Source organism: Nyctereutes procyonoides, unplaced genomic scaffold (genome assembly GCF_905146905.1).
Source record: "Nyctereutes procyonoides isolate TBG_1078 unplaced genomic scaffold, NYPRO_anot_genome, whole genome shotgun sequence".
Classification (NCBI taxonomy): Eukaryota; Metazoa; Chordata; class Mammalia; order Carnivora; family Canidae; genus Nyctereutes; species Nyctereutes procyonoides.
In genome coordinates this window covers 74,428,895-74,448,668 of record NW_026575146.1, presented here as the reverse complement: position 1 = coordinate 74,448,668, position 19,774 = coordinate 74,428,895, and the positions used below count along the sequence as shown (strand labels likewise).

Genomic DNA, 19,774 nt, shown 5'->3' with positions numbered 1-19,774 from the left:
CGCCACACCTGGGCACCCGGCTGTTGGGGAGGACACATCATTTCACTGCTGTGTAGACTCGTTGAGAGCTTGGATGTGGGAGCCAGCCATCCTGGATTCAAAGCCAAGACTCAACATTCTGTGCCTCAGAGTCCCCATCTGCAAAATGGATATGGCAATACCTCGTTGTGCCTCAGGACAAGGATTGAGTGAATCTGCCGGTGAAAGTTCCTAGCATGGAGTAAGCACTGCGTGAGTGTTTGCTATTATAACAATGTTAGGAAGAAAACAACAAAAAAAAAGTTTTTAAAAAGTGGAAGCTCGCGGTCTGTGCCAAGGACTCCTCACAAACACTCTTACCTTTTGACCCACTAATTGCCCTCCTGGGAACGCGCCCTGAGGAAAGGGCCGGAAGTTTGGGGAGAGGCATAATGCAGAGGCCGGTCCCCCAGAGCGCCGAGCAGAATGGAAGGAAACCGGTCATGGCCCCGAGCAGGCCCGGCCACTCACCGAGGGGACAGACGCGCGGTAATAACCGGGAAGTGTTTATGCTCAGATGCTTTGTGGAAAGAAGCAAACAGGATCTGCCGCCGACCACGCGGCGCTCATCAACCAGCCGGTGCCCGAGTCTTGGGTGCGTGTGGGGGATTCCAAGGGATTCTTTTCTTCTTACTATTTCCAGCTTCTCTGAACCTTCTAGAACAGGGAAAACCTTTTTAAAAATGGGAATTCAGAGTGCCTGGGTGGCTCAGTGGTTGAGTGCCTTCAGGTACGGGTGTGATCCCGGCGTCCTGGGATCGAGTTCTGCATCGGGGTCCCCGCGGGGAGCCTGCTTCTCCCTCTGTGTCTCTGCCTCTCTCTCAGTCTCATGAATGAATAAATAAAATCTTTAAAAAGTGGACAGAGATTCCTTGGCGCATCGAAGGCGTCAGCTGTCGCGCTATTTGGAAAATTAAAAACAACCAGTCCACATAGCCAACAGGAGCCCCGGGTTTTCACAGGCGGGATGTCTGCACTTGGGGCGGTTCACCGCCGTTTGTAGAGTCAGCTCTCAGCCAAGTGCTCAGTGATCCTGGGAAACCCTCAGGCCGCTCCCAGGGAGCTGTTACACGGCCAAGGGCACCGCAGGACCTTGACCAGTTTGTAAATGTCTGGAAGCGCATGCGCAGAGGAAGGTGTGCAGAGCTGTGCCCCCTGTGCCCCCAAAGGTGAATCCAGCGGATTCCTGCCCTCCTCCCGTCGCGTGTCTCCACCGCCTCCATCTCCTTGCGTGTTCCTTACACCGGGTGGGTTCCAGCAGGTGGGCTCCCTCCAGAGCCCTGGGTGGCACAAGAGACCCCAGGTCAGGGCCAGGGCTGGGCGCTCTTGCACCCCGCGGTCCTGGCAGCGGCCTCGGGGGTTCCAAGCTGCGGTCCTGGGGTCACTCCCCAAGGCCGCCGCTCCGCCTCCCCGGGTGTTGTCAGCAACCCCCCCATCCCCCTACGAAACCCCTTCCTGTTTCAAACCTGGCGGCTTCTATCCAGGCTCTGACCCCTGCCCCACGGTCATGCACTGCTCCCGGACTCAGGGGAAATCGTTTTTAAAATACCAAGAGCTTTCTAAGGTCTGTGTGAGAGTAAATGCTGAGAAGTTGACATTTTTGTTGTGTTCATCTGCCAGCAAAGGAGATGGTGGCCCAGAGAGCTCAAGCCGGTTACCTGAGGCCACACAGACTTGCTGAGAGTGGGTCCAGCCAGGATTTTCTCCATTCCCTTGGAGAGCCCAGGCTTCCGTGAATGAGGCAGGAACACAGACGGACAGACAGACAGCTAAGGCTGCCTCTACCCGTCGGTGCCCTTCCTTTTCTAATATGTTCCTGGGGGCTGGGCTGGGGGGTGCTGTGGGGGGGATGCTGACTAATGATGGAAAGTCCTGTGATCCAAACTTGGAAGGAGACTCACAGGAGTCCCCCAGGCCACAACCTGGCATCATCATGGATTCCTCCCTTTCCATTAATGGCAATAATGCCATTGAAAAAAATTAATACTTGTTTCATCTGTACAAAGCTCTTTCTTTCTTTTTTTATTTATTTATTCATGAGAGACACAGAGAGAGAGGCAGAGACACAGGCAGAGGGAGAAGCAGGCTCCCTGCAGGGAACCTGATGTGGGGCTCGATCCCAGAAACCTGGGATCACGACCTGAGCTCAACCACTGAGCCACCCTGGTGCCCCTATACAAAGCTATTTCTGTCCCAAGTCCTTGTGTCTGGATATTGTGACCCCCCCAACCCCCCCCCTTTTTTTTTTTACCGCTGAGGAATCTGAAGCATAGAAGAAGGGAGTGACTTGCTCAGATTTGAGATTCCTAACCCAAGTCCTGACCACTGTCCCTTTGAAACAACCATTCCATTTGTCCCCAGCCCCATTCAGCCACCTAGGTACTAAGCCAAAATACTGAGTCCTCTCCTGGTAGCTGACATTTGAGCAGAGACTGAAATAAAACAGGATGGGGGGCAGCCATGTGGATATCACAAGAAAAACTTACCAGGTGGCCAGAACAGCTAGTGCAAAGGCCCTGGGGTTGGGAACTTCAGGAAGGGCAAGGGAGACCTGGCTGCGTGGAACCAAGTGGATTGAGGAGGAAGTGTGGAAGGTGGAGCCCATGATGCACTCTGGGCCCAGATAGTGCAGGGCCATCAGGGCCATGTGAGGAAAGAGTCCCTCTGACCATGGGTGGGGAACAGATTGTAGGGGGCCAGAGATGAAGTGGGGAACCCAATGACTAAGCAACTGCAGTAGTCCAGGCAGGAGATATTGCTGCTGCTGGGCCAGTGTGGAATCCATGGAGGTGGAAGTCGCCAGAAGCTTGATAGTTTTTGAAGACAGAATGCACTGACTGTGTAAGAGGCTGCGTGTTGGGGTGAGGCCAGAGGGAGACCGTTTGGGTGGATGGAGGTGCCCTGTGCTGAGATGGCACGCGGATGGTTTGGGGAAGACGGATTCCAGAAAGTAAAGCCCTAACACCTCCCTGGCTGGTGGGGGGATGGAGAGGGAGACAGAGACTACAGGAGAGGGGAGATAAAAGACCAGCGGAGGAGTCGGGGGACACCTGGATGGAGACTGGGCTTGGGGCGGGGGACGGGCAGAGAAATCGGACTTTGGCCCCTTGAAGCCTGAGCTTCCCATCAGGCTTGTAAACAGCGAAGTGGCCGAAAGGGCTGGACCCGGGTTGGAGCGCCGGGGGCGGTCAGCTTGTGGGTGCGGGTGGCATTAGAGGCAGTGGCCGTGGGTTCTAGGAGCTGAGTGTAGACGAAAGGAGGAGAGAAGGGAAAGAGCAGAGGAAGGGGGGTGCGAGCAGAGGGGACTCAGCCCAAGCCGCCAGGGCTTCGGATCCCCGCCCCCCTCCCCCGCAAGGCTGGAAGTACCCCCAGGAGGGAGGAGGGCTGGCCGGGCATCCCGGGCGGATTGCTGAGAACTGCCCCGGCCATCCAGGGCAGGGTGGGGGTCAGGGGACACCCCTGGTCTCGTGGCGACACCGTACTGCGTGAACGGTGACATCCTCCTGTCTCTGAGCGACTGGGACGGGACCAGAGCCCCCCAAGTTCAAGGGGAAGCGAGTGGAGCTGCGGCCGGAGGGAGAGAGCGGCCGCCAGGGGGCGCCCAGAGCCCGCGCCCGGGACCAGCCTTTGGAGGAGGTTCCAGTGCACCCCTAACACCCCCGTCACCCCCACTCAGGAACCCCGCCGGGGGCCACACTGCAGCAAGCAGGGTAAAAGCTGCACCCGGGGAGGAGGAAGCTGCTGCCTTCTGAATGGACGTGAGCATATTCGAGAAGTCTCTGTAGGTCCACCCGGAGGGGCTTCTGCAGATCAGCGGGTGCGGCTGGGGCTGGAAGGTCCGGGTCAGTGGGTGAGACTCAGTTCATACGTCTGCACTGGCTACAAGCCCCCACCTGGGCCTGGACCAGGACCTTGCCCTGGTGGAAAGGGGGGTGGAGATGAGCAGGGGTCCCAGACCTGGAGGGGGCGGCAGGAGGGGTTAAAGGGTGAAGGTCAGCGGGAGGAGAGGACAGACTGGGATCCCTGCCCCTGAGAGGTGTGTGTAGGCCACGCTGGGTTAGGTAAGGCCAGAAGGCTCCGAGACAGTTGCTCTGCGGGTCCTTGTCACTTTGCTGTGGGCAAGCAGTGTCAAGCCTCACGCCTGACTATCCACCCGGTTCCCCTGTCCTGTGCCTTCCCCCATTGCCAGGCTGAGACCTGACCCAGAGCCCCTAGGAGTGGGCGTGGGGGTGTCAGGCCTCTCCCTTCATCCATAGATAGATAGATGGGTCTATCTATCCACCCGTTAATCCAACCACCCCATCCACTTATGCAACCATTGGCGCGTCATCCGTGCATCCACTTATCCATGCGTCCAGATATAAGGAGTGCGTACTGTCTGATTCCAGTTACCTTTTTGAAAAGATTTTATTTATTTATTCATGAGAGACACACAGAGAGGCAGAGACACAGGCAGAGGGAGAAGCAGGCTCCCTGCAGGGATCCTGAAGCGGGACTCGATCCCAGGACCCCGGGACCAGGATCTGAGCCAAAGGCAGAAGCTCAACCACGGAACCACCCAGGTGTCCCCGATTCCATTTACATGAAGCTCCAGAACAGGCCAGACTGATGTGCGGTGACGTGGATCAGGGTGGTGGTGACGCTTGTGGAGCAGCTTACAGGGAACACACATAATGGAACTTCTTGGAAAATAGAAATGATCTTTATCTTGATCCAGGAACTTATTCAATAGTGTTACGGGTATGAAAAATTCACCAAGGGGCACCTGGGTGGGTCACTTGGTTAAGTGTCTGACTTTGGCTCAGGTCATGATCCCAGAGTCCTGGGATCGAGCCCCGAGACAGGCTCTCTGCTCAGTGGGGAATCTGTTTCTTTCTCTCCCTTCCATCTCTCTCTCAAATAAATAAAAATCTTTAGAAATATATATAAAAAGAAAGAAAAATTCACCAAGCTATACACTTAGATTTGCACACTTGGGGTGCCCGGCTGGCTCAGTTGGTAGAGTCTGACTCTTGATCTCAGGGTTGTGAGTTCAAGCCCCATGTTGGGTATAGAGCTTACTTTATTGTTTTTAAAAAAAGTGAAAAAAAAAAGAAGATTTGCATACTTTACTGTGTGAAAAAAAGTAAATTTAGAAAAGATGCATTTCACTATGTTAAAAAAGGATTATCAGGGAAGGCCTCACTAAGGAGGTGACTACTGGCTGCTTGTAGGACCCCCGGGGACAGATATACACATAGTCCTTGGTGCGGCCCATACCTAAATACTTGCCCTAACTCCTTCGAGTACCATACTCACCAGAATAGGTCACACCAGATTCCTGGCTCCTCGAGCCTGCACCCATGTTATGTTGGTGGCCCTGCAGGCAGCCCGCGAAGAGGCCTGACAGGACCTCCAAGAGGCTCTGGACAAACCCGTCCCCAGTGGAAAAATAGCCTATAAGCCCTATTTTATTTATTTATATTTATTTTTAAGATTTTATTTATTTATTTGAGAGACAGAGCGGAGAGCAAAATGGGAAGGGGTGGGGGAGAGGGAGAGAAACAGAATCCCCCTTGGAGTAGGGAGCCCGATGCGGGGTCTCCATCCCGGGACCCTGAGATCACGACCTGAGCCGAAGGCAAATGCTTAACCTACTGAGCCACCCAGGCGCCCCTAAACCCTACTTCAAAACGTTTAAACTCTGAAATATGCCTTTCCCCTTTAAGGATGCAGATCTGCTTCTTATCAGCCAAAGTCTGCAAGGAAGTGAACAACCCTCACCCCCACCCCATGCACACACACACACCCCACAATTTGTCTGAATTCTGAGCGCCTGGTACTTGCCTTGAAAGAGATAAGAATTATCGCAGAGAGAGGAAGATAAGGACCCTCCTGGTGCTAACAAATGCCTTAGTTCACTTTCCTGTCTTGCTTGTAGTTTTTATACAATGAGATTGTTTTGAATGTCTGTGACATAAATGATATAAATGATGAGTTTTGCGAAAATTGGCGATGTTCACAATTGTAGCTGTTGACAGTAGCAACCCAACAATAAGCTTACTAAAAAGACTTTTTGAAAAAAAGATTTATTTATTTGAGAGAGCGAGAGAGCATGAATGGGAGGGACAGAGGGAGAGAATCTCAAGCCGACTCCATGCTGAACACAAAGTCTGATGGGGGGCTTGATCCCAGGATTCTGAGATCCTGACCTGAGCTGGAACCAAGAGCTGGATGCTTAACCGAATGCGCCACCCAGGCGCCCCTAAAAAGACTTTTTAAAAAAAGATCTTATTTATTTATTCATGAGAGACAGAGAGAGTGAGAAAGAGAGGAAGAGACACAGGCAGAGGGAGAAGCAGGCCCCATGCAGGGAGCCCGATGCGGGACTCAATCCTGGGACTCCAGGATCACTCCCTGGGCCAAAGGCAGGCGCTAAACCGCTGAGCCACTCAGGGACCCATAAAAAGGCTTTCTTAAAGATGCATTTATCTGGCAAGTATTTACTGAGCGCCCGCTGTACACCATTCACCGCTTTACATGGTGGGCACAGACCAGGGAGGAGGACACAGCAGAAAACCACGGAGCACACATTCTAGCAGGGGAGGCAGCTGACGGCTCAAAAAATCGTAAGATGGGGCACCTGGGTGGCTCAGTTGGTTAAGCATGGGACTCTTGACTTCAGCTCAGGTCATGATCTCAGGGTCATGAGGTCGAGTCCTGCATCATTGGGCTCTGCACTCAGCATGGAATCTGCTTGAGATTCTCTCTCTTCCTCCCCCTCTGCCCCTCTCCTTCCCCTCTCAAATAAATAAATAAATCTTAAAAAAAAAAACCCATAAGATATGCAGACCGCTCAGGGTATAAGTGCCAGGGGGAAGAGGGAATACAGAAGGCTGGGGAGGGCTTACAATTTTTTAAAAAGATTTATTTATTTATTCATGAGAGAAACATAGAGAGAGGCAGAGGCACAGATGGAGGGAGAAGCAGGCTCCTCATGGGGGGATCCTGATGCAGGACTCGATCCTGAATCCCAGGGTCACACCCTGAGCCAAAGGCAGACACAACCACTGAGCCACCCAGGCATCCCATGGCTTACAATTTTAAATAGCATCAGGGAAGAAGTGACATTTGAGCAAAGATGTGAAGGAGGTGGGGAGCGAGCTCTGTGGCTATCAGAAGGAAAAGTGGAGGGAACAGTACATGCAAAATCTCTGAGATGAACCTCGAAAACATTACACTAAGTCAGACATGAAAGGTCACATACTATAGGATCTGTTTACACCAAATGTGCAAAACACGCAGATCCATAGAGACAGAAGCACACTGGTGGTGGCCAGGGGCTGGTGGGGGGCAAGACATGATCACTTAGTGGATCCAGGCTTCCCTTTGGGCTGATGTGAATGTCTTGGAACTAGAGGTGCTGCTTGCACAACATTGTGACCATACAAAACGCCTCTCATGGTAAATTTTAGATTTTGTGTATTTTGCCACAATTAAAACAGATACACACACACCTCCCATCCCTTATCACCATCATTTCCTATAAGGAACAATGACTTGGGGTCATTTTATTTTTTGTTTTTTCATTTTTTAAAACGATTTATTCATTTATGAGAGAGAGAGAGAGAGAGCACTAGCAGGGGAGGGGCAGAGAGAGAGAGGGAGAGAGAGAATCCAAGCAGACTCTGGAATGAGCGCAGAGCCTGACGGGGGCTCGATCTCACAGCCCTGAGATCATGACCTGAGCCAAAACCAAGAGTTAGATGCTCAACTGACTGAGCCACCCAGGCGCCCCTAGATTTTAGGATCATTTTAAAAACTAGGAAGAGGGGATCCCTGGGTGGCTCAGCGGTTTGGTGCCTGCCTTCGGCCTAGGGCCTGATCCTGGAGTTCTGGGATCGAGTCCCACATCGGGCTCCCGTGCATGGAGCCTGCTTCTCCCTCTGCCTGTGTCTCTGCCTCTCTCTCTCTCTCTCTCTTTCTCTCTCTGTGTGTCTCTCATGAATAAATAAAATCTTAAAAAAATAAAAAATAAATAAAAACTAGAAAGTTCTGTGAAGGTGCTAAAAGCCACTGAACTGTACACTCTAAAATGATGCATTTTGGTATGTGAGTTATCCCTCAGTTTTAAACAAACAAAACAAAACAAAACAAAACAAAACAAAAGAACAAGCCAAAAACTCTGTGAGGAAGAGGTGAGAGATGAGGGAGGGGTTCGGAACATGTGGCTCCAGTGATCCCAGGTGAGATCTGCTGAGATGGGGAAATGCTGGAGCCACTGACGATCTGAGCATAAGAGGGGTGGGAGCTGCCAGTCGTGGGCCTGGTGCCCCCTGGTGGCCTTGAGGGGGACAGGCTGCAGGGAACGGGCGATGAGGATGGGAGAGGAGGACCCCTGGGCTCCCCGGTAGAGGTGGGGAGGGGTGGGTGCGTCTGGGGTAGGTTTTTTTTTTTAATTTTTATTTATTATTTATGATAGTCACACAGAGAGAGAGAGAGAGAGAGAGAGAGAGAGAGAGAGAGAGGCAGAGACACAGGCAGAGGGAGAAGCAGGCTCCATGCACCGGGAGCCCGATGTGGGACTCGATCCCGGGTCTCCAGGATCGCGCCCTGGGCCAAAGGCAGGCGCCAAACCGCTGTGCCACCCAGGAATCCCTGGGGTAGGTTTTGAAACGAAATCCTCCATAAGTGGCTGACGTGCAAGGAAAAGGAGAAAGCCAGGGTTTATGCCTGGCTTGGAGCTGCCTTTTTCTTTCTTTCTTTCTTCTTTCTTTCTTTCTTTCTTTCTTTCTTTCTTTCTTTCTTTCTTTCTTTCTTTCTTTCTTTCTTTCTTTCTTTCTTTCTTCTTTCTTTCTTTCTTCTTTCTTTCTTTCTTTTTTTCTTCTTTCTTTCTTTTCTTTCTTTCTTTCTTTCTTTCTTTCTTTCTTTCTTTCTTTCTTTCTTTCTTTCTTCTCTTCTCCTCTAAGATTTTATTTATTTACTCATGAGAGACACAGAGGGAGAGAGGCAGAGACACAGGCAGAGGAAGAAGCAGGCTCCACGCAGGGAGCCCAATGGAGGACTCAATCCCAGGACCCCGGGATCATAATCTGAGCCAAAGGCAGACGCCCAACCACTGAGTCACCCAGGCGCCCCTATAGTTGCTTCATTATAGTGACATAGCAAGGACACATGGTGGACCACAAGAGGAAAAGACACAGGGGGGCCTGGAGGGATCCACGTGCTGGCTCCCTCCTGCGAGCACGATTCCCCGGCAGTGAACATGTGGCAACGTGGGGCAATGCTTCTGCCCCGGGAAGCCCATTTGAGACCCAGGACCCAAGGATCTGGGGGGGGAGGGCTTGTCTGTAGGCACCATCGCCTAGCCTGTACCCCAATTCCAGACTTCCTGAAGACAGCAGGTGTCAGCATGAACCATACTGTTTTGTACAAAGGGCCGAGGCAGTGAACCCCCTTATCATTTAGGGAAGTTTTTTTTATCAGTGGAGGGAAGTGTTTATCGGCCAATTTCCCAGATGCAAGGCAAGGGCCAAGCTTGTGAGAGCAGGGGCCCTTGGAAGGTTAACTTTGTAAGGTTTCTCTCCTCTCCCGATGCCACTCAGAGGCCTGGTGGCAGAGATGGATTTGAACAAGATAAGAAGCCAGGTAAGGACAAGAAAGCACAAGATCTAAAAGAGCGAACACCAAAAAAGATAAATAAATAAATAAATAAATAAATAAATAAATAAATAAATAAATAAAAATAAAAGAGCGAACACTACAAAAACTTCCAGAAGAAAACTCAGGAGGAAATGATCTTAGAGGCTTTGGGTTTGACATAGACACCTTATATATGACACCAAAAAAAGGACAACGTGTCATCAAAGAAAAAAAACAAATAGGGCTTCCTTGGGCAGCCCTGGTGGCTCAGTGGTTTGGCGCCGCCTTCAGCCCAGGGTGTGATCCTGGAGACCCCGGATCAAGTCCCATGTCAGGCTCCCTGCATGGAGCCTGCTTATCCCTCTGCCTGTGTCTCTGCCTCTCTTTCTATCTGTCTCTCATAAATAAATAAATAAATAAATAAATAAATAAATAAATAAATAAATAAATAAATAAAATCTTTAAAAACAACAACAACAACAAAAAAAAAACCAAATAGGGCTTCCTCAAAATTAAAATCATTTGCTCTGCAAAAGACGCTGCTGCAAAATGAGGAAGGCACGCCGCAGACGGGGAAGGTGTTTGCAAAACGTATCTCCAGCAAAGGACTCATAGCTACACTATGTAAAGAACTCCCACAAGCTAATAACCTAGAAGATGGACAACCCAAGTAAAAAGCCTCCGCTCATGCAGGTCCCAAGAATGGCGGAGACGGCGAGCCGCATCTTCCCTGGGGCCGACATAAGGCAGAGGCTGGGGGTCATGGGTGTCCCTCAAAGGTCTGGGCCTCTTTCACCCCTGACAGTGACACCCACTGCCCAGCCTGCCCCCACCTTTCTCATCTTGCCCACAGGAAGGAGGCTCAGAGTGTAGGCTCTGCAGCCGTCAGCTGGGGACACAACCATGCTCTGTGCCTGTGTGACCTCGGGGGAGCGCCCTCAGTCTGCCCATATGTAAAATGGGACCCTCACAGCTCCTGCCTCTGTAAGGGCTGGCTGCTCTTATGAATCCCATAGCTGCCTTCCTTGATCTGTTTACAAAATTCTCTGCCCCAGCCCAGCCAACCACACTTCCTGGCTTTATTTTCCTTCCCAGCACTCACTAGGCCCTCCCATAATACATATGGGGACATTGTTTATGTTCTGGGGACAGGAGGAGTTGTGTGTTGCTGGGGGTGGGAAGGGCCATTCCAAGAGGCACCAATGATCATATGTGTGTGTGTCAGCATCTGTGGCCACGTCCTGCAACAGGTGCTTTGTCTGTGATCGTGTGGCCCAGTGAGCTGGATCTTGGGGTGAGCTGTCGCTCCCCTGGCTGGATCTGCGTTGTGTCGCTCTATTGCGTGTCTGGAGTGCAGCTGTGTGTCCCACCACGTGGCCAGGTGGAGGTTGCTGTCCTTGTGTCCTGGATGTTTGGAGATGTGTTGTTGTGACATCGGCTGGGCTGTTGCTGCTGTATACGGGGTCCTGGTGTGCTTTGGTGTCCTTGTGTGGCCGACTAGAGGTGTAGGCTGTTGTGTTATTGTGTTTCTGGTTGGGTTGTGCTTTGCCTGGCTGTGCAATCGTATAGCCAGGTGGGGGTGAGTCCTTGTGTGTTACCACTGGTCTGTGTGTGTATGTGTGTGTGTGTGTGTATGAGAGAGGGAGAGAGAGAAAAAGAGAGTCCCAGCCCCAAAATCATTACTAATTCTTCCAGCCTCCCCCTCCTGGACAACAGAGACCCCTTTGTTCTCACGGCAGAAGAGGGGGTGCTGTTCCTTTTCTCTGAAGCTCCTGGCAAAGTCTCAGCCCAAAGCCCGGCCAACAAAACACTCTCAGAGCCTCTGTGCTGTGCCCAGCCACTTGCTGGGCGTGCTGGGAAAGCCAGTGGGGTCACCAGACCTGTGACAACCAGAGTGGTGGCGGCTGAGATGGGGGAGCCCTGAGGGGACCCTGACCCAGCCTGAGGGGCTCAGGAGATCTTTCTTGAGGACAATATTGTTACAAGATAGTTTTTTGGGGGGGGAAGGGAACATCAGGACTCATACAGATCTAAAAGTGAACATATGTTAGGGACTGGACTTCACCTGTTCAGAGGAGGATCAAAGAACAGACATATTTACAGATTGGGAATACTGAAGCGAAGGTTCACAAGGAGGCAGGACATTTGGGGAGGTGCTGTGGCCTGAATATTTGTGTCCTCCCCCCCGCCACACGTTTGTTGTCCATAAGCCACCCAGTTCCTGGTATTTTGTTATTGCAGTTCAAAGTAGGGGAGAGAGAGAGAGAGAGTTGTCCCTCTATAGACAGACAGAATTTATGTGCGTATCTGCCGAGAATTATTGCGCATTGCTCTCATTTCTCTGCAATTTATAGGATTATAAAGCAGAGCCCAGAGTTCTGAATGATTTATCATGGGTTGAATGATGTCCTGCCCCAAATTCATATATCTTGAGGTCCTAACTCCCAGAGGTCTCAGAATGTGATCTTCATTGGAAATAGGCTCATGCTCATTGCAGACCTAAGTGGTTAAGATGAGGTCATAATGGAGAAGGGTGTGCCCCTAATTGAACATGACTTACGTCCTTATAAAATGAGGAAATTTGGACACACACACACACACACACACACACACACACACACAGCTATGTGAGATCCAGGTGATGCTTTTACAAGGAGCTTCAAGATAGCCAACAAGACACAAGCTAGGAGAAAAGCATGGAGTGGATTCTTTCTCCCAGCCCTCAGAGGAAACCACCTTTACTGACACTTGGATCTCAACTTTTTTTTTTTTTTAAGATTTTATTTATTCATGAGAAACACACAGAGAGAGAGAGAGAGAGAGAGGCAGAGACATAGGCAGAGGGAGAAGCAGGCTCCCTGCAGGGAGCCTGATGCAGGACTTGATCCCTAGACCCTGAGATCATGAGCTGAGCCAAAGGCAGATGCTCAACCACTGAGCCACCCAGGTGCCCCCAACTTCTTCTTTTTTTTTCTTCAAAGATTTTATTTTTAAGTCAACTCTACATCCAGCACTGGGCTCAAACTCATGACCCTGAGATCAAGAGTTGCATGCTCCCCCAACTGAGCTGGCCAGGCGCCCTAGATTTCCCAACATCTGACCTCTAGAACTGGGAGCTAATACATCTCTGTGGTTTAAGCCACAGTTTGTGGCACTTTGTGATGACAAACTAATACAGCTGTACTATGCAAAAGCCATAGTGTTCTATGGAAGCACAACATTTTTCTTATAATATTGTAACTGAGCCAGCGTGGGTTTGCTCCTTGCTGAGTCAGGAACGGCACCAGGTTGAGCCGTCAGCACAAGGAAAAGTTTACTTGCAGCAAATAAGGAGATCGCCGGGAATAGCTTCCAAAGTGGCTCCCTGAGCAAGGGTGGATGGATTTCTTTAATTTAGGGTTAGGGTGAATATTTGGATAGGGAAGCCTTGTCATCATATGAAGAGGCGGGCTTATAAGGTCACGCATGTGCCTTAAGGCAACGTGCCTGTGCACACATTGTATGTTATGTAAATGAGGCTTGTGCTCACCCTTGGGTGGAGATTTTAGTATTACAATGAGATAAAGGTAGTTGTCATTCTAGAGATCACCCCATGGCCCATCTGCTCAGGTTCGAGACAGGGGTTAAGTTCAAACTGGTCTGGGTGGTCTGGGCCTGCCCAGGAGGTCTTGTCCGGGCAGTTGCAATGGTGGTTTTGCTTTCCATTTGCTTGAATTGAGAGACAAGCTAAGAAGAGGAAGAAGGGCTTAAGAAAAAAAAATGTGGGACAAAGGTCGAGGGGTACCAGCAGTAAACAGCAGGTCTTGGGGTCTAGCTGGTGACAGTATGTTGGAGCTCAATCCTGGAGGACGAGCAGGAGTGAGGCAGCAGCAGAGGGTAGAAACAGCACGTGCCAAGGCCCAGAGGCAGGAAAGTGGGTGAGGACGGAGATGGGACTGCAGTGGTTCTGTGTGGCTACGGCACTGAGACAAGGGAAGGATGGGACCAGACAAGGGGCACATCGTTTTGGAGATTTGGGGCTTTGTTCTGGAAGACGTCTCTTCATGGGACATTGATTGCACCCAGCCCTGTGTGGAGTGCTCGATGTCCCAGGCTCATTATATCCTTCCAAGACCACAGGGATCAGAAAGTCACACGACCAACAGAGGTGGCGTGTAACTTGAACCTTGTCTGTCATCTGCCCTGAGACAGGGTTATAGCAGGTGAGGACAGAGACCAGGAGGCGGAGACAGAAGCTGTGGCAGGAAGATCTTGGGCAGAGTTGGTTTTTACTGAGCCATCTCCAGCCCGAGGGACTCAGCTCTTGCCAATTTAACGCGCACATCAACGCCCTTATCGCCTCCAGCCCCCAGGCTCAGTCAGTCCCATCAGGGCAGGGATTTCATCTACCTTTTTTGTCCCTGACTGCAGGTAGGTCCGCAGTCCATATTTGTTAAATGAATGCCTATGCCCATCTTCCAGACAGAGAAACTGAGGCTCAGAGAAGAGCCCATGCCCTAATCCCTTAACGAGCTGCCAGCTTCCAGCACTTTTTTTTTTTTTTAAGATTTTATTTATTCATGAGAGACCCAGAGAGAGGCAGAGACCCAGGCAGAGGGAGAAGCAGGCTCCCTGCGGGGAGCCGGATGCGGGACTCGATCCCAGGACCCCGGGGTCAGGACGGGAGCCAAAGGCAGCCGCTCCACCACTGAGCGCCCCTCCAGCCCTTTCCGGAAGCCCCCGCCTTGGGGAAGGCTGCAGAGCACGGAGCCCCCCCCCCGGGGTCCAGCTGCCAGGCCTGAATAAGGCAGACGCTGCCTGCAGAGTTTGCCGGAACCCTGGGCTCCCCGGGCGGCGTGTGGGGGTCGCCCTGCGCACCCTCAGTGCTGAGGCCTCGGCCCCTTACCCTCCCCGGTCGGAAAGGGGCCGCGCTCCCGCCCCCCGCCCTCCCCGGCCGCCGCGTTCTCTCCGCCCGGCGGGGCCATACCATTCGGGCCCGGAGGGGGGCCGGGAGGGGGCGCGCAGAGGGGCTCCCCCGGGGGCTCCCATCGGGACGTCCAGCCCCCGGGCGGGAGGGGACGGGCCCGCGTGGGGGCCCAGGCTGGGGCCGCAGGGTCCCGGGGCCGCCCCCGTGGGCGCGCGCCGCCGCCGCCCTCTGCGCCTCCCCCCGCGCGTTGGTTCGCGCCGCGGAACGCGGGGCAACCCCCTCGGGGCGGCGGCCGGGGCGGCGGAGCTCGCGGTCCGCGCCGCAGGTGGGTCGCCGTCCGCTCCCGCCCGCGCTGCGGTCCCCGGCCATGGCCCTCGCCGTCCGAGTCGTCTACTGGTAAGCGCGGCGGCCGGGGGCCCCCTCCGCCACCCCCGCGCGGGCCCCATGCCGGCCCCGCGGTGCTGGGCACTGGCGGCTGGACCCTCGGGGACCCCTCCCGGAGAGAGGGGGGTCCCCTGCGGCGGTGGCGGGGGGCGCGAGAAGGAAGGGCGTTGGCCCACCTGCCCGGGCCGTGGCACCAGGACAGCTCGCGTTCTCGAAGGTGGAACCGAGACACGTGTGTGTTGCCTCTGGAGACCTCCGACTCCGGGGGCTCGTTTGCAGAGTGGGGGGCGGGGGGCAGTTTTGGGCTGGGAGAGGAGCCTCTGCCCACACTCGGGCTTCCCCTCCCCCAGCACCATGGACAATCATAGGGCGGGGACGGCGACTCTCGAGAAGGTTCGAGAATGTTCCAGCGTGGGTTTGCAAGGAATGCAGTCAGTTGCCCATCGTTAGCCCCCGTCCTTAGTTTCGGGTCTAGGTTCCCCCATCTGCAGAGGGGGAGGGGGTGACCTCAGGGACCGCAGAGGGAGGGCCGGGGGTCGTGCTACTAAAGCATGCTTGACCCAGCTTCCCCGCTGGCCTGCAGAAGCCCCGGGTGGACAGGGGATTTTCTTTCGCGTTGACTGCTCTGTCCCCCTGCTGGCACCTAGCACTGTGGGGACTTGCACAGGCAGGCCTGCATGTGGGCGCTTAGGAAACTCTTGATTTAAAAAAAAAAAAAAAAAGGAAATGCACGATCAGCATATTTCCCCTCCCAGAAAGGCTTGTAGGAGGAGGATTTTAGCTCCATTTTCGTTATAGGTGAGGGTGGGGCCGGGTCTGAAGCTTGAGTCATTCCCTGGGGCAGCCGCTGACTTTGAAAGGCTCAGATCTGTCTCTGCCTGAGAAATGCCCCCGCGCACTCGCGGCAAAGCAGAGGGTGGAGTGACATTTTGAGGCTCCCACAAGGCCTGTGCTGCAGACTCCAGTCCTGAAATGGCCTGCCGTGGGGGTTGGGGAAGGGTTTGGATCCCGTCCTCAGGAGTGGGAGGATCTTGGGGATCTAGGAGTCAAGGTTATCCCCGAGATGTTCCTTGGGGTGTGTGGTGGTGGTGGTGGGGGGTAGAGATGCTGTTCCTGAGGTTCTCATCCTAACCTGGTTCTGTTTCCTTCCCTCCCGCATCTCAAACTTTTGGTCTCTCCTGTCACCCCCTTGCTATGCACCCCAACCCCTCTCGGCTCCCCTGCTCCCTGTCGGTTTTCCTTATATGTGGGTGTCCACCTCCTGTGTACCCCCCCCAACATTCTCTATCTTTCCTCTCCTCTGTCCTTGCTTTGGTTTTGTCATCTCGGTTCCTCTTTGGTCTTTCTGGGCCCCCTTCCCTTTTCCTTTGTGCCCTGACTGTGTCCCCCCCCCCTTGCCTGCCTCTGCTCTTCCTCCCTGTGACCTATTCTCTTGGACTCCCGCCCACCAGTGGCGCTTGAGGCTACAAGTCCAAGGTAAGCAGAGTGGTCCCCCCAGAGGTGTCCCTGGAAGATGAGGGAGGAGGGTGCCTGGGCACAGCCCCTATTAACCTTCTTGTGACCCCTACAACCTCCTTCTCAGTACCTTCAGCTCAAGAAGAAGTTAGAGGATGAGTTCCCCGGATGCCTGGACATCGTGAGTCTTGGGGCGGGGGAAGAAAACCAAAGATGAGTCTCCTTGTGTGTCCCTCAACCCTGGGTGGCAGCAGGGTGGCCTGGGTTGGCCCTACCCTTGACCCCCTAATCTCCATTTCCTGGGGAGGTGTGGGTGTCCCCAAGCGGGCCGCTCAGCCCCTCCAATGTCTCTCTCTCCCCCCAGTGTGGCGAGGGGACTCCCCAGGCCACCGGCTTCTTTGAAGTGACGGTAGCGGGGAAGTTGGTTCACTCCAAGAAGGTAGGTCTGTCCGTCCAGTCTGTCTGTCCATCTTGCCTTGTCCTCAGGCTGGCTGGGAGTTGGGACCTCGGTCTCGGCTCAGCCCTTCCATCGCCTTCCCACCCGCAGAGAGGTGATGGCTACGTGGACACGGAGAGCAAGTTTCTGAGGCTGGTGGCTGCCATCAAAACCGCCTTGGCTCAGGGCTAATGTGCCCTGAAGGCAGAGGTGAGGGGGGACCCCGCTCTGACGCACGGGGATTGCCAGCTAGGCCCTCATGTACACGGAACCTGAGACTGGTTTCCAACCCAGTGATATTCTAGAACAAGGAGCCATTTCCATGTTTTTCTCTGGATTTGGAACTGCTGCTCAGTACCTCCTGGGGAAAGGTGGGGAGAGGAAGGAGCAGTGGGTTCCAAGCCAGTGGGTTCCGGATGAGCCCAAACCCAACCTGTTCCAGAACAGGGCACCAGTTGCTAGCCCACACCAGAACCAGGTTCTGGCTCCTGACACTTAAGAGCCTGGAAGGCCTCTCCTGGTCTCTGTACTCGGGTGCCGGACTCTCCCGTCTGTCCCCCACTGTTCCATCCCAGTAAACTGTGGACCCAGGCTCCTGTCCCCAGGAGACTTGGCTCCAGAAAATGGTTTTCAAATGCTGGAAACCCAAGGTCTTTAGAGTCTTTGACTAGAGCAGAGCAAGGTCACCAATATGAACTTGAATGTGCCTATTGAATTAATGCGATACGCACAACAGTAGTGTCTTGCCTCCCCCCACCCCGTGGTGGTCTGAAATGAAAGGAGTCTCCCCAAGTTAACAAAAGAGAAAGTCGAGAATTATGTAATTCTAAAGCGGTTTGAGCTGAATCAGTTATGCGCTGTGGCTCTGAGGATGGGGGCGGCGATTTCCATTCTTAAAGCCCAGAATAGAGCACGTCCCTTTGCATAAACACACCAGCTGTGGCTTCGGAGCTCTCAGCAGCTCTCAGCAGCTCAAAGGCAGTTCCTTAAATCAGCACCTGGTTGCCTTGGCTTCCAGAGAGGTCCGTCCACCGATGCTTTCATCGCACATAAGCAAAAATGGGATTTATGTAAGACAAAGGAGAGAAGGGGCAAGTGGCTCTTGTTTGCATGCTTTGGGAGCTCATTTTCTGGGGTCCCCGAGACCACCAATCAGAGATTCGCCGGAAGGACTCTCGGAATTCAGCAAAGCTGTTAATACGTGTGGTTATGGGTTATCACAGCCACAGGACAGCCGTGCCAGTCAGTGAAGGGAGGAGGCAGTGGGGCACGGCCGGGACACTTAATTGTCCCCACAGCATGCACAGGGTATCACCACTGGGAAGCTCACTGTCCACTGTTCACCTTGGCCTTGGGTCCTTCCAAAGTCAGGGGCTGCTACCTCCCAGCCCCAGGCCTCACACTAAACAGCACAGGCTCAGCACCCAGGGCCTGTGGTGAACCAGGATGCTAACCCAGCAGGACATTCCCTTAGCTTAGAGGAGCTGGGGGCCTGCACGGGGGTGGGGGTTGGGGGGTTGGTGACCGTGAAGAGGTCCTTGTGGGGCTCGCAGCTGGCATGTGCTGACACGGGCATCACAGAAACCCATTTCAGTTGATGGCTTGTCCGGAGAGCAAGTGTCACCATGGGGTTACAGCTTCTCCCTCTCAGGCATCCTGGTGTCTCTGTGCCTCAGTTTCCCTCTGGGACTGCATTTTGCCCATCATCTGTCTTCTCTTTATCGTGGGGTCCCCACCCAGCCTTATCCCACTGCAGGCTGAGCTCTGAGCTCTCCCCACTTTTTCTCCCCACAGCCCAGTGACCTTGGCCCAGCCCCTCGTGGCAGACGCTTCATGATGGGAAGAACTGAAATGTCTCGTGGACGCCTGGTCTTTCCCTGATGTCCCCGCGACTGCCACGTGGGGGCAGAGACTGATGCCCCTGGTCTTTGCCTCTGTGTGTGTGTGTGTGTGTGTGTGTGTGTGCTCGCATGCACGCCTCTGGGAGTGTAGCTCTGCACCCCACCTGCCTTGCTCCTTCCCCTCCCCACCTTTCCTCACCTCCCCGCATCCCCCAGCCCCCTGGCTACTCTAGGCCTTCGGGGTAGTCCTGCTCCTGGCTTCCTTCTCCGGTGGCCTGGAAGAGGATCTGAGTGAGTCATGAGTGAGTTGCAGGATCCAGCAGTATTGGCAACGGTTCACCGTTCAATAAACATTGGATGAGTTTAACAGAACGTGTCTATCGGGCGAGGGTCTGTTTTTACCCCTGGAACCTCCTCCCACAGCCTCACCCTCCCCACCCCCTCCAGCCCCCAGCCCAGGAAATGGGGCACCAGGTACTGAGCACCCCTGTGCCGGCTACCTTGCTGACAATGAAGTACTTTATAGCAGCTCTGCGGTCATGCAGATGAGGGATAAGGCGGCGAGCATCAGTGATCATAATTTAAATGAGACCCAGACTCCCTGATTTGTTCTAATACATCTTCCTGGGGCCCCACATTCTTGGGTGCTCGTCAGAGTGGCCATAATAAAATTCCAGCTTGTGTTCAAACAACAGAAACTGGGAGCCTGAGGCCAAGGTGAGGCAGGTTTGGTTTCTTCCGAGGCCTCTGCTTGGCTTGTAGATGGCAGTCCTTGCTGCGGCCTCCTGTGGTCTCTGCACGTGGATCCCGGTGGCCTGTGTGTCCAAATTTCATTCTCTTAAAATGACACCAGTCAGACTGGATTAGGGCCCCCCATAATGGCCTTGGTTTTTTTTTTTAAGATTTTATTTATTTGTAAGAGACAGGCAGAGACACAAGACAGAGGGAGAAGTAGGCTCCATGCAGGGAGCCCAATATGGGACTCGATCCTGGGACTCCAGGATCATGCCCTGGGCTGAAGGCAGTGCTAAACCGCTGAGCCACCCTGGCTGCCCTCATTTTTTTTTTTTTTTAAGATTTTATTTATTTTGACAGCACAAGCAGGGAGAAGCA

At 53.4% G+C, this 19,774-nt stretch overlaps 1 protein-coding gene across 1 annotated transcript; it reads left to right on the top strand.

The window, feature by feature from the left end:
- Positions 1-14,790: 14,790 nt before the first annotated feature.
- Positions 14,791-19,033, top strand: SELENOW (selenoprotein W). Its single transcript, XM_055312046.1, has 6 exons — positions 14,791-14,941; positions 16,381-16,405; positions 16,512-16,565; positions 16,749-16,823; positions 16,932-17,030; positions 18,615-19,033. The coding sequence occupies exons 1-5, from the start codon at positions 14,913-14,915 to the stop codon at positions 17,010-17,012; spliced, it is 264 nt and encodes an 87-aa protein (XP_055168021.1). The 5' UTR covers positions 14,791-14,912; the 3' UTR covers positions 17,013-17,030; positions 18,615-19,033.
- The last annotated feature ends 741 nt before the right edge of the window (positions 19,034-19,774 follow it).